Consider the following 13,256-nt stretch of genomic DNA (forward strand, 5'->3'; position numbering starts at 1 on the left):
ATACATGTGTATGGGATTGCAGCCTAAGTGTGCTTTTTAAGACTGCATTTTTGAAATCTTTGAACTACAAAAACGAATCAAAATCCAGAAACATTAGCAAGAAATCAATTTTGAAAAATGTTACCAGGAGTGGGAAAGCAGTTTACTTTAGAATGATATATCCACACATGCTGGTTAATTAGATTGATGTCATAACATACAAATAATATTGTTTCTGTGAAATATACCCATGGAAATTGGTAAGCCAATAATCACAAACTGATACTCTCACTGAAATAAATGAAGAATCATTAACATTCACTAATGTACAAATGATAGCATTGCTTTCCAGTTTTGTTTTATTATGAAAGCCAATATATTTGATATAACTGAAAAAATTACAAGAGCAGATTCTAGTGCTACTGAAGTATTAGCATGTCTGAATTTAACTGATACCTGCCTGTTCAAGTATTAAAATATCCATATACCATATTTTGCTTTACAACCAGATTTTAAGCTATAGCTTTTATTGTTATATTTTTAAAGCCTTGAACTTCAGTACCCCAATTAAATCATAAAAACATCCACAAGGAGGAACATTTTATATTTAATAATTTTAACAGGGGAAAACCATGGAAATGACTTAACTATAAAATGTGTTCTTCCCTAAATGAAGGTACTCTCAACCTCCTTTAGGTAGGACTTCTCCCATCTGAGGCATGGAGAAGGTTACTAGTCTTCCAGATGGAGCATCTTCTCTCTCTTTGTGGAAAAACAACAACAACCCTTCTATAGCAACTAAGCCTTCCCTCTTGCTTCCTGTTCCACCTGCTAGGAGACCACACTGCTCATGCTCTTTCTTAGGATTAGGGAGTCAATGGCCCATTTAACACCTCGGTTAAATGTCAGCTCATGTAGGACTTCATACCTGTTAAATGCAAAGAGTTCAAACTTGAGGATTCCCTCCCCCCAAAAAAAACCTCTCAATTTTTCAAATGTTCAAGAAAGATGTGGCAAGTCATAATGTGTACACTAAAATGGAAATGTGTTTATTGTCATTGAGCCTTTCATCTTTCTTCACCCTAAATGTCTTTTCAACCATCATTCTTGTGCTAGTGATACCTGTCAAGAGTCCTAAAGGTGCTGAAATATCAGTGTAAATTTCCAGTCATAATGCAGGTGTCACTAACATTTTCCAAGCATCCTATTGATCACATGTTTTGTTTGGCTCACTATAAGGAAGAAGTCATCTGCTATAAAAGTAGCTATACGCATCAACAAGTAAGAGAGATTTTCATAAGCTCTGCAGGGATCCACTCTCAACATGTCTGAGCCAGTTTAGATATACAGTACAACGTTCCCTGAGGACTTGGCAACTTCATGGAAGCTGGAGAAGTTGAACAAACATTTCTGCCAGCAGATCACTGAAACTTCACACTTCCTTATCCCACAAATCTACATAATTTAAAATCAGGACTCTTTACTACCTTGGGAGGAATCAATTTTAACAAACAGAGAATTGTTCATGTGTTAATAAATACATATCTTCTGAAAACTAGTCACTATGCTGTTATAAGCAGCAAAGACTTGACACTTGTCTATTGTAATATCTATTAGCCATACACCAAGGTGCTTCACAAACTGTATGCTAATCAAGCAAGAAGAAATTCCTTATTGTAGGGCATTTCTGCTTATAGCCTTACATCAAATCAAATTTCATTGTAGACCTGATTGTCTCTGAATGCAATCCTATGCATTTTAGGCAGAAAAAAAGTCCTAGAGATCCCAGCATTCCCCAGCCAGCATGAAAGTATCAAATCTGAAAGGCTACAAGCGTTGGTAACTTACACAGGTTATTTTGCTTCATTTGTAAGAATAAGATGTTACAATATATCAACCATAGACCAGGTTTTAGTTAAAGAAGCTTGCTTTCCACACACTTATAGGAAAATTTTATCTTCAATATTTCATTTGTGGTTTTTTAAAAAAACTTAACGTTGGGGAAATTGTTCTAAGCCATTCATGTGAAATGAGAGTTTTAAGAAACCTGGAGACCATACGAGAAGCTACATGTACACCTAACACATTTAATAGTCATAATTTTACAACACTATGTAGCTAATTAAACATAGCTCAGTGAGAGTATCAACAGTACATAAATAACAGAAGTGTTTGTTTTTTTAAAAAAAAAACATACACAATTTCATCACTGGTCCCAGAGATACAAAATAAAAAGTACTAAGGCAGCAGCTATAATACAAAGTTCTTAAGATACATTTAACAGTATTACTGCTTAAAATTGGAAATATAATTTAACAAAATACAACTCACATTTACAGCATAAGGCCCTTTGGTTTCTTAAGCAGCAAATGGAAACAATTTCATCAGTGAAAGGCTTTGAAAAATAAAGTGTGTAGGCATTCTATAAAAAAAGGTAACTCTTTCCTTCTCAAAATAGCTAGCTATTGTCCAAAGTATTATATAAGAAAGGTCTCAAAATTCATAGGAAAGAAATAGTTAACACTCAGTAGAAATAGCTGACAGGATCGTGATAGAGGAAGTTGAACATTCCTTTTATACCCAACAGGATACATTGTTGCTTCTTGCTTAGGGAAAACTTTTAGATTTAAAACACTACTTCAACGGAGACGCAAAATAATTGTTCATTCCAAACCTGATTTTAGAAAAGTTATAGTAGTTTTTCAGATGACTCTGTTTTGGCCTAAATTAAACAACCTGTCTTAGCGGATTGCTCTATCTCCTTACTTTATAATGTATCCATTGGCATCTATCGACTGCAATCAAATCTGAATCCATACTAAGTATATATCAGAGGGATGGTAAACTCCTGCTTTTGTCTTAGAAGTAGCCAGAAGCTTTAAGACATAGTTCCAACTCTTTCCATACTAGCAATCCAAAACTTTAGTGTGATAAGCATAACTTCTAAATTCTAGGGGTATCAACTATGCTTCTAGGATTAACTGAAAAAGATTTCTGTTCATTAATTTGCACTTGCATTATTTTAGTGACTAGATGTCAAGTATAAATGTAAGCATGATTTAAGTTACTTTATTTTTAGACAGGACTTCAAGATCACCTTGCCAGCAATGTAGCTTCTGTTGTAGGGACAGACATTTTGACATTATTTACAGGCAAGTTATGTAGTACGGCCATCTTAGCAGTATTTTTTCAGTAAGGCAGAGCTCACCTCTATTGCAAGAATACCATTCCCTTTCAACATACTTTGTTGTCTATTGATAGAGACTGCTGCTTACAAAGTAAACCGTCTTGTCCTTGTCCTTTAATATATTTAAATTCATATCTTTACAGGAAGTTCCATACTAATACATGCATCCAACTCTAAGTCATCCTATACCACAAGGTATTTATAACTCAATATCATACCAATTTAGACAATACAAAATCAAGAAGAGACAAGGGTTTAGCACAAGCTTGAAGACTTGTGTATTTGTTGGATCCAACAGCTTATCAGCAATTACAACCTATCTGCTTATGTTTATTTGCAAGATGTTTATTGGTAGAAGTACACTGTAGTCAGAAGACACATTCCTGAAGTTGCAAAGTATGCAGTTTCTAGTTTTTCATAACTCTTGAGTATCCAAATTGATACAACCTGACCGCAAAACTGTAAAATTAGGGGACAGGGACTACTCAATGCCTAAGAAAATTAAACACATAGGCAAATAAAGTGTATTACTAAGTCATCCTGGAAACAGCTTTTCTCTTGCTCATTTTGCTAGATGGCATTTCCTCAGCTTTTTACCAGACAGAGAGAGAGATTAAATCAGTTTGATCACAATTAAAATGATTACCCAAAGAGATCTTTTAAGTCATTGCTAGCTGAGCTGCTGCTTGTCATGTTGTTTGTTGGTTGCGTAAAGTTTTGAGGATTAAAGAAAGGATTTCCCTGCAAGCCAAAGCCAGGCTGTCCCATTACATTCATCTGTGTTCCTGAAGCAGAACTGTTGGTACCCTGAGGAGGTACAAACTGATTAAGCCACTGGTTTGTTTTTTGCTGCGACAATTGATTCATACTAACTTTGGGTTTTTGAGGCCCAAATAGACTATCTAAAGCAGACAGATCTTGTGGCCTACTTTGCTGTGCTGGCTGTGAAACTGCAGCTGTAGTGCTCATAGGACTATAAGATGGCATACTTGCTGTTGGCAACATATTCATGTTGGCCATTCCAGTGACACTAGAGCTACTGAAGAAATTCTGGCTTGTGGTACCAACCCCCATGCCAAATCCAGAAGGCTGAAATCCAGTATTAGCATTTAGTCCGTTTCTCTTAGTGCTTTCAACAGGTGATGAAAACCCCATTCCAATACCGACTGAAGAAAAGCTATTTGAAGAAGGAACTTTAGGTTTGTTGGTGGATTGGCTGGTCAATGATGCCATATTATCTCTCAAAGTGTCGCTCAAGTCCTTTGCCTGAAAGAGACAAAACAATTGTAGTTAAAATGCTTAACAGCACCATCAATAGTTTGCAGTTAAAGAACAGATGGCAAGACAAGGTCTATTTTAGGCAGAAGAAATACCAACGTATGTGCAACTTAAAGGTGAGTTTACAAGATTAATATATGTGGTTATATTTCTAAAGTAGCCACCTTGGTTAGGGTAAATACTTCTAAGTATATAGCTATGCCTCCATTCCAGCCCAACATTTTGGGTAGTGTTTTAAATATGCTGGGCTTACTGCAATCCTTTTATGTCATTCAGTATCTCTATTGCACCATCTGCATAGCTAACAGCACTGTAGCAGCAGCAAGAGCCTTCTCCTACGTGAACCTGCCCGTATTCCAACCTCATTTTGGGACGCCCTGCTCCAGGTGCCTCTAGCTTGTAAAGTTAGGCAGGTAGTGATGGAGAGAATGCATTCTAGATTGTGCCACTCCATCTTTGGAGTACTGTCCTCAGGGAGGTTTTTCTGGTGCTTCTGTCCTTTTGACGTAAGGCAAAGTCCTTTCTATTTTCCCAGAATTCTTTTAAATGCTCCATTTCTTTTTTAAGGCGCTTCCATATCACTTCATTAAAATTACTTTGGATGCATGTATAAAAATGGAAAATGAAGGGATCCACAGATATTTTAATTCATAAAGGATAGAACATACTTTTAGATCCTTGAACCAATAAGACCAAGTATTGCCATGAAGAGTTATCTCACAGCACTGCATCCATACCTGTTTGACTGGAGCAGTGATTGTGTGAAGCTGAGGTTTAAGTGGCTGTTGGTTTTTCAGCTTTTGTGCCTGTTCATGTTCTTTTGCTAACTTTTGCTTCTCTTCTAGTGTAAGTGATGCCTGCAAAAGAATACACTTGTCAGTGAGTAACAGACTTCACAGTGAGCTGGTTCACATGACATGACAACCCTCCATGGGTTGATTTGCCTGCATGGGCTATCGTATGTTGCCGGACACCTGCAAGTGCCATTTCTGCATGGAGCGTGGCTTGCCATGGGTTGCTGTGTAATGTGAACGCAGGCAGCAGGTGTTGTTTGAGAATTAGACAACCTTCAAATAACCCTAAAACTAGCCATGGGTTATTTGAGGGCTGTCTATTCCATAATGTTGCAGGTGAGGGAGAGATAGGAAGCAGACACACTCTTTCAGCTCTGCTCAGACACAAGTTTCATTGGGCTCTTCCCTCCTTCAACTATTAACTGGGCAGCATCCATTCTGACCTATTGCTCTTTGCTGAGGCAGAGGCCAGGACGGGCAGAACAAACAGTGACATTGGTGAGGAAGAAGAACAACTACGTCAAGCTCTCTCCTGTAACAATTCCAACTGCCAGAAAGTCAGCTGTCTGAGAGCAGGACTGTATGACAGAAGCAGTCCTGCTCTGGACATTATTAGCTGTTTGGCTCCTGATTCTGATCTGCATGGCCCTAGCGGTTGCTCTTTCCTGAGAATGAGACAGCCAAAACAACATTAGTGTGCGAGAAAGACAATGCCATCAACAATTGTCTTGTGACAATTCCAACTGTTCTCAAAAACTGTGTGGCAAAAGTAGTCCTGCTTTCTGGTTCTGGTCATTATCAGATCCACACTTCAATCTGGTTGTTTTATTTGTTAAACAACTTTACTGAAACATGTTTGTATGCCATATTTTATTATGTAAACCTCTTTGAGAAATTTTGGCTGAAAGGTGATATATACATATTCTAAAATAAATAATTCTACCAGAGGGAAGGAGAGAGAGAGAGAGAGGGAGAGCCATTTCATTGGTTTTACTGTGATAATAATTCTATTAAGGTCCTCCCTCAACAGACACCTAAAAGTAGCCATGCTGTTAGGCTGCAGCAGAGGGAGCAAAAGGAAGCAGGGCTACTCCATTATCTCTGCTGAAAAACCAGTTCCTTTTGGCTCCTCCTCTACCTGAACTATTTCTAATCCTGGTTGATAAAGATTAGAATTTTGTAAATTCAAGAATTGGGCCCTGAGTTTTACTGTTCTTCTCTTTCCTCCCCATCCTTTAATCCACTTTTGTTGTGTCTTAATAAGAACATAACAGGAGCCAAGCTGGATCAGACCAAGGATCCATCTAGTCCAGCACTCTTTGCACACAGTGGCCAACCAGCTGTGGACGAGGAACCTACAAGCAAGATTAAGTGCAACAGCATCCTCCCACCCATGTTCCTCAGCAACTACTGTTCATAGGCTTACTGGATCTGCTACTGGAGGTAGCACATAGCTATCAGAACTTGAAGCCATTGATTACCTTCTCCTCCAGGAATTTATCTAATACCCTTTTAATAAGAGCATAGGAGGAGCCGGTCTGTAAGCTGAAACCATGAACTGCATTGCTTTTTATTGATCTGAAAGCCACTGTGTGAAGTCTTTTCATCTGAAGAGCAGGATTAAAATGTTAAAGATTTAATTAAAGGTCATTCTAATTCGTCTCTCTTCATCTCCCTTGCTGTAAAACCAATGTTTACAACAATTGGAATTTACATTTGAAATATCATGGAAAATATTCCAATTACCTCATTTGGAAAACCAGCAACATCTCTCTCAGTTACACACATTTTAACAAATGGAGTGCTCCCTATTCATGGTCCTTATTTTATTTCTCACTTTTATTTAAAAAACAACTTTACAAACCTAGATTCTGAACCCATATAGCCTCTAATTGCCAATACCAAACAAGAGGAATAAAGCACTGGTAAACCCGTTAAAACAATTTAAAATGGGATTGGTAGGGAGCCTTAGAAGATCAAGGGAAATCTGGTTTAGGATTGCACTACTAATAATCTTACGGATGTAAATTTTTTTCTTACTTGTAACTCATATAAAAATTTATTAAAACTCACCTTTCTCTGATTTGACAGTAGTCCATTCTCTTTACAGTTGGATCCACTTGCTAAGATATCTGTTCCTAGATTAGTAAACACCTTGTCAATCTGTTCAAATTAAAACAAGATTAACAAAAGGTTTATTTTAAAAAGAGCTAGATTAACCAATTGATGGAGTAATCAAATATCGATAGCTTCTTACTTGGTTGCTTCTACTGTTGGCTTTCGTTTCTTCAGGTATGCTCATTTGATTAGTTATATCCAAAGACCTGCAACGCAAAAATACAATTGTAACAAGGTATAATAAATAGTTTCAGCCTTGAATGCAATCCAGTAACAATGTGAATCACATGTTCCAAGTTTTACTAAGGCAAATGCTAAATAATTTGCAGTGATTAATTTCTGATTTAGCACAATAGTAACTAATATGTGCTTGTATTACACTCTACAGGTCATATGAAGCATTTGTACCCAGCTTTGCATAAATCTAAAATGGCATACAATATTAATTTCCAAGTGTCAGTATACAAAGGTAATCAACAGAGTAAAACTAATTAAAGCTCTAAAATAAGAGTAATATAAAAGAAGAAGCAATACAGGTTATTAGGCAATGAAACAAATAGCAATCCTACAGTGGAGAGTCTATGGTTGAGGAACCACTGAATCCAAGCCCTACTGACCTTGCGCCAGCCTGAACAAAAGATAAGGTAGAATGGCTTGACCTCTTTCCTTTTTCGTTACATCAATTCCAGGCCTGGGATAGTTTCTTTCCCTTCAGGGAGAATGCCATGGTAATGGGGGTGGGGTGGGTGGGATGGATCTAGGCCCTCCTTTGATCTAACACCTTTTCTCTTTAATGCCATTAGACCAGTGCTGGTGGAGGGATGATTGCAGCAGAAGTTTCTACTGGTGCAAGGAGGCCTCTGCCAGTGGTCCTCCCTCTGTGCCTGTGAACATCCTCCCAAAGTTCATAGGATTTAACCCTAAAAGATCTTTACCTATTAACTAGCATCTTGCTCAAGGGCCCTTATATTACTTAATATAACAAAACAAAAAAGACACAGAAGTTATTACTCTTCAAATTAGCTGGACATTATACCTCAAAATAAGTCTATGTTGTAGAGTGATAACTTTTATAAGTCTCCAAATTTAATTTCTCTTTCATAATTAATTAAAATATTTAAAAAGACAGCTAAACAAATAAAATGAGAAAATACATGACACCCAAAATACACACCCAAAGTATATTCAAAGTCCATAATCTAAATATAGCTAAAGCAAAAAAGAAACATGCTAAGTAAGCTAAATATCTGAAACCATATCACTTTTAAACAATATAAATTAACAATTGGGCTACTGTGGTTTGAATTGGAACATCAAATTTCATATTTAAAGTAATGGGAGACACAGTAGATAGAATAATAGAATAGTAGAGTTGGAAGGGGCCTATAAGGCCATCAAGTCCAACCAGGCCAACAAGATAGATTTTCCACATTCAAGAAGTCCAAGTTCAAACCTCTGTGGAAATTAGGCAGCTAACTTACTTCACACTGCTGTTGTGAGGCTAAGCTTTCAGAAGGAAAATGAGATACAAATAGTCATCCAACCACCCAAATACTCTTCAAAAATGGCTTTGAAGGAGAGGTCAGTATAGTTTGATAATTCCCAGTCTTGGTGAACACTCGGAATTGGAGGGGTATGCAAGAACTACAGATACTAAGTTAAGAAGCTATTCATTATAATAAAAAGCATATTAAATCTTTCAACTGAAAAGATAAAAGATAAAAGGAACATATATATGGGAACTGGACAGGGGGAATGTGTCCCTGCTGGTTCTGCTGGACCTCTCAGCGGCGTTCGATACCATCGACCATGGTATCCTTCTGGGCTGCCTTGCTAGGATGGGACTTGGAGGCACTGTTTTACAGTGGGTCCATTCCTTCCTGGGTGGGTGGACCCAGAAGGTGGTACTGGGGGACTCCTGTTCGACTCCTTGGCCGTTGGCCTGTGGAGTCCCTCAGGGCTCTATTTTGTCCCCCATGCTATGTAACATGTACATGAAACCGTTGGGAGAGGTTATCCGGAGTTGTGGGGTGCGGTTCCACCAGTATGCTGATGACACCCAACTCTACTACTCCTTTCCACCCAATTCCAAGGAAGTGGTTTCTGTGCTAAACCGGTGTCTGTTGGCAGTAATGGATTGGATGAGGGCGAACAAACTGAAGCTTAATCCAGATAAGACAGAGATGCTGCTGGTCAGTCGAATGGCAGATTAGGGAATAGGGATTCAGCTTGCGCTGGATGGGGTTACACTCCCCCTGAAGACGCAGGTCCGCAGCTTGGGTGTGCTTCTGGATTCAGCCTTGAGCTTGGATGCTCAGGTTTCGGCGGTGGCCAGGAGTGCATTTGCACGGTTAAAGCTAGAGCACCAGCTGCGCCCGTTCCTAGAGATGTCGGACCTGGCCACGGTGACACATGCCTTAGTTACATCCCGATTGGATTACTGTAACATGCGCTACGTGGGGCTGCCTTTAAAGAGTGTTCGGAAACTCCAGCTGGTTCAAAAAGCTGCAGTCAGATTGTTGACCGGGGCTGGTTACAGGGAGCATACAACTCCCATGTTAAAACAGCTCCACTGGCTTCCAGTCTGTTTCCGGGCATAATTCAAAGTGCTGGTTATGACCTATAAAGCCCTATATGGCTCGGGTCCAGGTTATTTAAAAGACCGTATTCTCCCTTATGATCCTGCCTGTGCTTTGAGATCTTCTGGAGAAGCCCTTCTTTCAGTCTCACCATCTTCACAGGCGCGTTTGGTGGGAACTTGGGAGAGGGCCTTCTCGGTGACTGCTCCAGTGCTTTGGAACTCTCTTCCCAGGGAAGCTAGACTGGCTCCCTCCTTGATGGGCTTTCGAAAGCAGGCTAAAACTCGTTTGTTCCAGCAGGCCTTTGGAGAATAATCTGCCTTCCATCTATGTTAATGACTTATAATTTTGTTGTGTATTTTAAACTGTTTTTTTCAATTTATGTTTTAAACTTTGTAAGGCCACCTTGAGGCCCAGCATTGGGCAAAAGGCGGGATACAAAAAATATATTAACAATAACAACAACAACAACAACAACAACATCGCAGTATAACACTATTTAGAGACACTGGAATCTCTGGAGAAACTGAAAATTATAAGAGAATGCAGTAATTCACTGTAACTAAATGAAGTTATTCACACTTACTTTTGCTGTTCTTGCATAATATGGATTTGTTCAAGTTTGGTCTTGTGCTCAGCTTCCAATCTACTTAACATCTCTTTTATGACTGAAATGAAGGAATTAAACTAGAAAAGAAATATATTTTACAACATGAGGGTAATTTTATCAGCAGCCTTCTAATAGTAAATAATGTATCAAGCAAAACCAAAGGAACCACCTGGACAAGGCATACTTAGTGCACAAAGAATAAACTAGATTTAAAACACAATCCTATCTCATCTCCTCAGAAGTAAGCCCTACTGAGTTCAATGGGACTTATTCTTAAGTAACTCTCAAATGAGTTGTTTTTAGGATGCTTTTAGTATGTTTTTAGTATGTTTTTTTAGGAAGTTTTAACAATGTATACTATGTTTTTAATCAATATTTTATGTATTTTATACTTAGTGTTTTTCCCTGCCTCGATCAGGATGGAGAGGCGGGTAAGAAAATATTATTATTATTATTATTATTATTATTATTATTATTATTTAATTTATTTTCATTGTTTTAAGGATGTGCCAGCATTATGAGCAGATTATACTTTTGGAAAAAGGAAAACATGCCAAGAGACAGTCAATCTAGTTCCTTTGAATATAGATTCTCATTTATTAATTTTGCATAAACAAAAGAGTATAGACCAACTATTGTGATTTCTCAGAATTAAGTAGAGGCAAAAAAAGAGCAACAGAATTTTTGAAACATTTTTATCCCTCTTTTCTTTTTGAACAACCCTTCCACTCTCAAAGCAGCTACCTATGAACAAACACCCAATAAAATGATTAAACAAGGCAAAGAAGTTAAACAAGTAAGTCTGAATTAGGTTGGCTTGTATTAAAATGCAAACCAAGCAAATTTCTCCCCCGTTTCTAGTCAGGTAACCCCAAAGAGCCATGTGCAGAAGTGTGTTTCAAATTTTGGTCTGCAATCTAACACTAGTATGTAGTTCATTAAAAGCATGTTTAAGATATTAGTGATTATAACAATGCAATCCTATACATGTTAACTCAGAAGAAAGCCCCTTTGAATTCAAAGGTAAATGTATATAGGATTGCAGACTAAGTGTAGTTCTCTTTCAGCACCCTAACTGAGCCCTATTAAAATGTCTCCCAATACTTTTGCATATTTTCTAAAAGAGGAAAAATATATATAGTCCATTCTCAACTATTTCTAAGAAATATAAAGGCAGTGTGGTCAAGGCTTTTCAGCTTCTTTCCTTCCAGTAGCAGACCTCTGAGGTTTAGATAACCCTCTGAAGTAACAATCTGTGAGGGTCTGCTGCTGGAAGGGAAAATTTAGTCATTCTACCCTGTATTATCCCACTCTGGGTCTTTGTCAAAATCTTATGAACTAATTTTTTTTTGAGAGAGAATCCAAATGCCATACTTTGAGAGAATATTACAAATGCTTTTAGGAAAGTGTATTTGATCCTTAGTTACTTTATGATTGCCTACAAAACAGAAAAGTGATTACGGGTCCGTTAAACATTTAGAGGTCTATTAATGGTGACACTCTCAGTACTGGGATCAGCAGGAGATACATACTTCTGTCAGCAAGTAAAAATATATTTTAGGTGACAAATTTTTAAGTTACAGTAGTTGAGGGAGAGTGAAAAAAAACTGAAAAGTGACTGGGGGTTCACACAACATGATAATCCACACTCAAGGGTTGAGTATGGGTTGTCGTTGAACTCTGGATTGTTGTTGAAACATGAGTTGTCACATTGTGTGAACCCGGTCCATGTGTTTAAAACCCAGATTACATGTGGAATTTATTAGTAATTTAATAAAAAGAAACATGTTCTGCCATATTTAGGTAGAACTGCAACAAACAGCAGCAATTAATTGTGTTTATAATGATATGGTGACTGTAGGGGAAAGGAGGACAGGGCTCCTGTATCTTTAACAGTTGTACAGAAAAGGGGATTTCAGCAGGTTTCATTTGTATGCATGCAGCACCTGATGAAATTCCCTCTACATCGCAATAGTTAAAGCTGCAGGAGCCCTGTATTGTTCTGTATCTGGTCACACCATTATAGCTCTTGCAGCTTTAACTGTTGTGATGAAGAAGGAATTTCACCAGGTGCTGCAAGCATACAAATGACATCTGCTGAAATTCCCTTTTCTATTCAACTGTTAAAGATACAGGAGCCCTATCCTCCTTTCCATATGGTCAGCCTATAATAGTAGATTACAAAGTGAACAATATCTGTGGCCAAAAGTTTGCATCCTTGTCTACAGCAGTAATATCAATTATAATTTTTTGGAAGTAAGCCTAATGAAATTGATATTTAGGAGTAAAAATATTTAAAAAATAGTGATTATACCTGATTTAGGTTAAGATTGTTCTCAATGCTGAGAGGAATCAGATGGGGCAGCACCTTTCCTGCAAGTTGCTCTTTTGTAATTCCCAGCTTCTTATGACTAAATGTACATTTGTAAATACCTGTTATGAAACATTAAATAGAATGATTTAGCTACTGATCTTGCTATAATAAACTATCATCACTACGTATTCCTTTGAACACAAAACTAGTTTCAATGAAAGAAATGTTTTAAACACACACTTCAGTTTGCACCGTACATAAAATATATGAAAATATTTGGCATTTTTTCTAGAGCAAGGGGATGGAGAAACAGAAGATGCTGAAGTATTTATTTCTGCAACTATGGACACCAGCATGAACTTGAGAAGTTAATAGAAATCTGTAAAGTTTGACTGAA

General features: G+C 37.7%; 1 protein-coding gene across 1 annotated transcript in view; it reads right to left on the reverse strand.

Annotated features, from left to right (window-relative positions):
- Positions 1 to 1,965: 1,965 nt before the first annotated feature.
- The window catches only part of SCYL2 (SCY1 like pseudokinase 2), a 31,930-nt gene continuing 20,639 nt past the window's right edge, over positions 1,966 to 13,256 (reverse strand). The window contains exons 13-18 of the mRNA XM_063133730.1: positions 12,860 to 12,978; positions 10,522 to 10,622; positions 7,496 to 7,562; positions 7,312 to 7,401; positions 5,182 to 5,301; positions 1,966 to 4,432 (exon numbers count right to left, since the gene is read on the reverse strand). Coding sequence (XP_062989800.1) covers positions 3,809 to 4,432; positions 5,182 to 5,301; positions 7,312 to 7,401; positions 7,496 to 7,562; positions 10,522 to 10,622; positions 12,860 to 12,978 — 1,121 coding nt within the window. The 3' untranslated portion in view covers positions 1,966 to 3,808. The remainder of the gene's footprint in view (positions 4,433 to 5,181; positions 5,302 to 7,311; positions 7,402 to 7,495; positions 7,563 to 10,521; positions 10,623 to 12,859; positions 12,979 to 13,256) is intronic.

Source organism: Elgaria multicarinata, chromosome 9 (assembly GCF_023053635.1).
Source record: "Elgaria multicarinata webbii isolate HBS135686 ecotype San Diego chromosome 9, rElgMul1.1.pri, whole genome shotgun sequence".
Classification (NCBI taxonomy): Eukaryota; Metazoa; Chordata; class Lepidosauria; order Squamata; family Anguidae; genus Elgaria; species Elgaria multicarinata.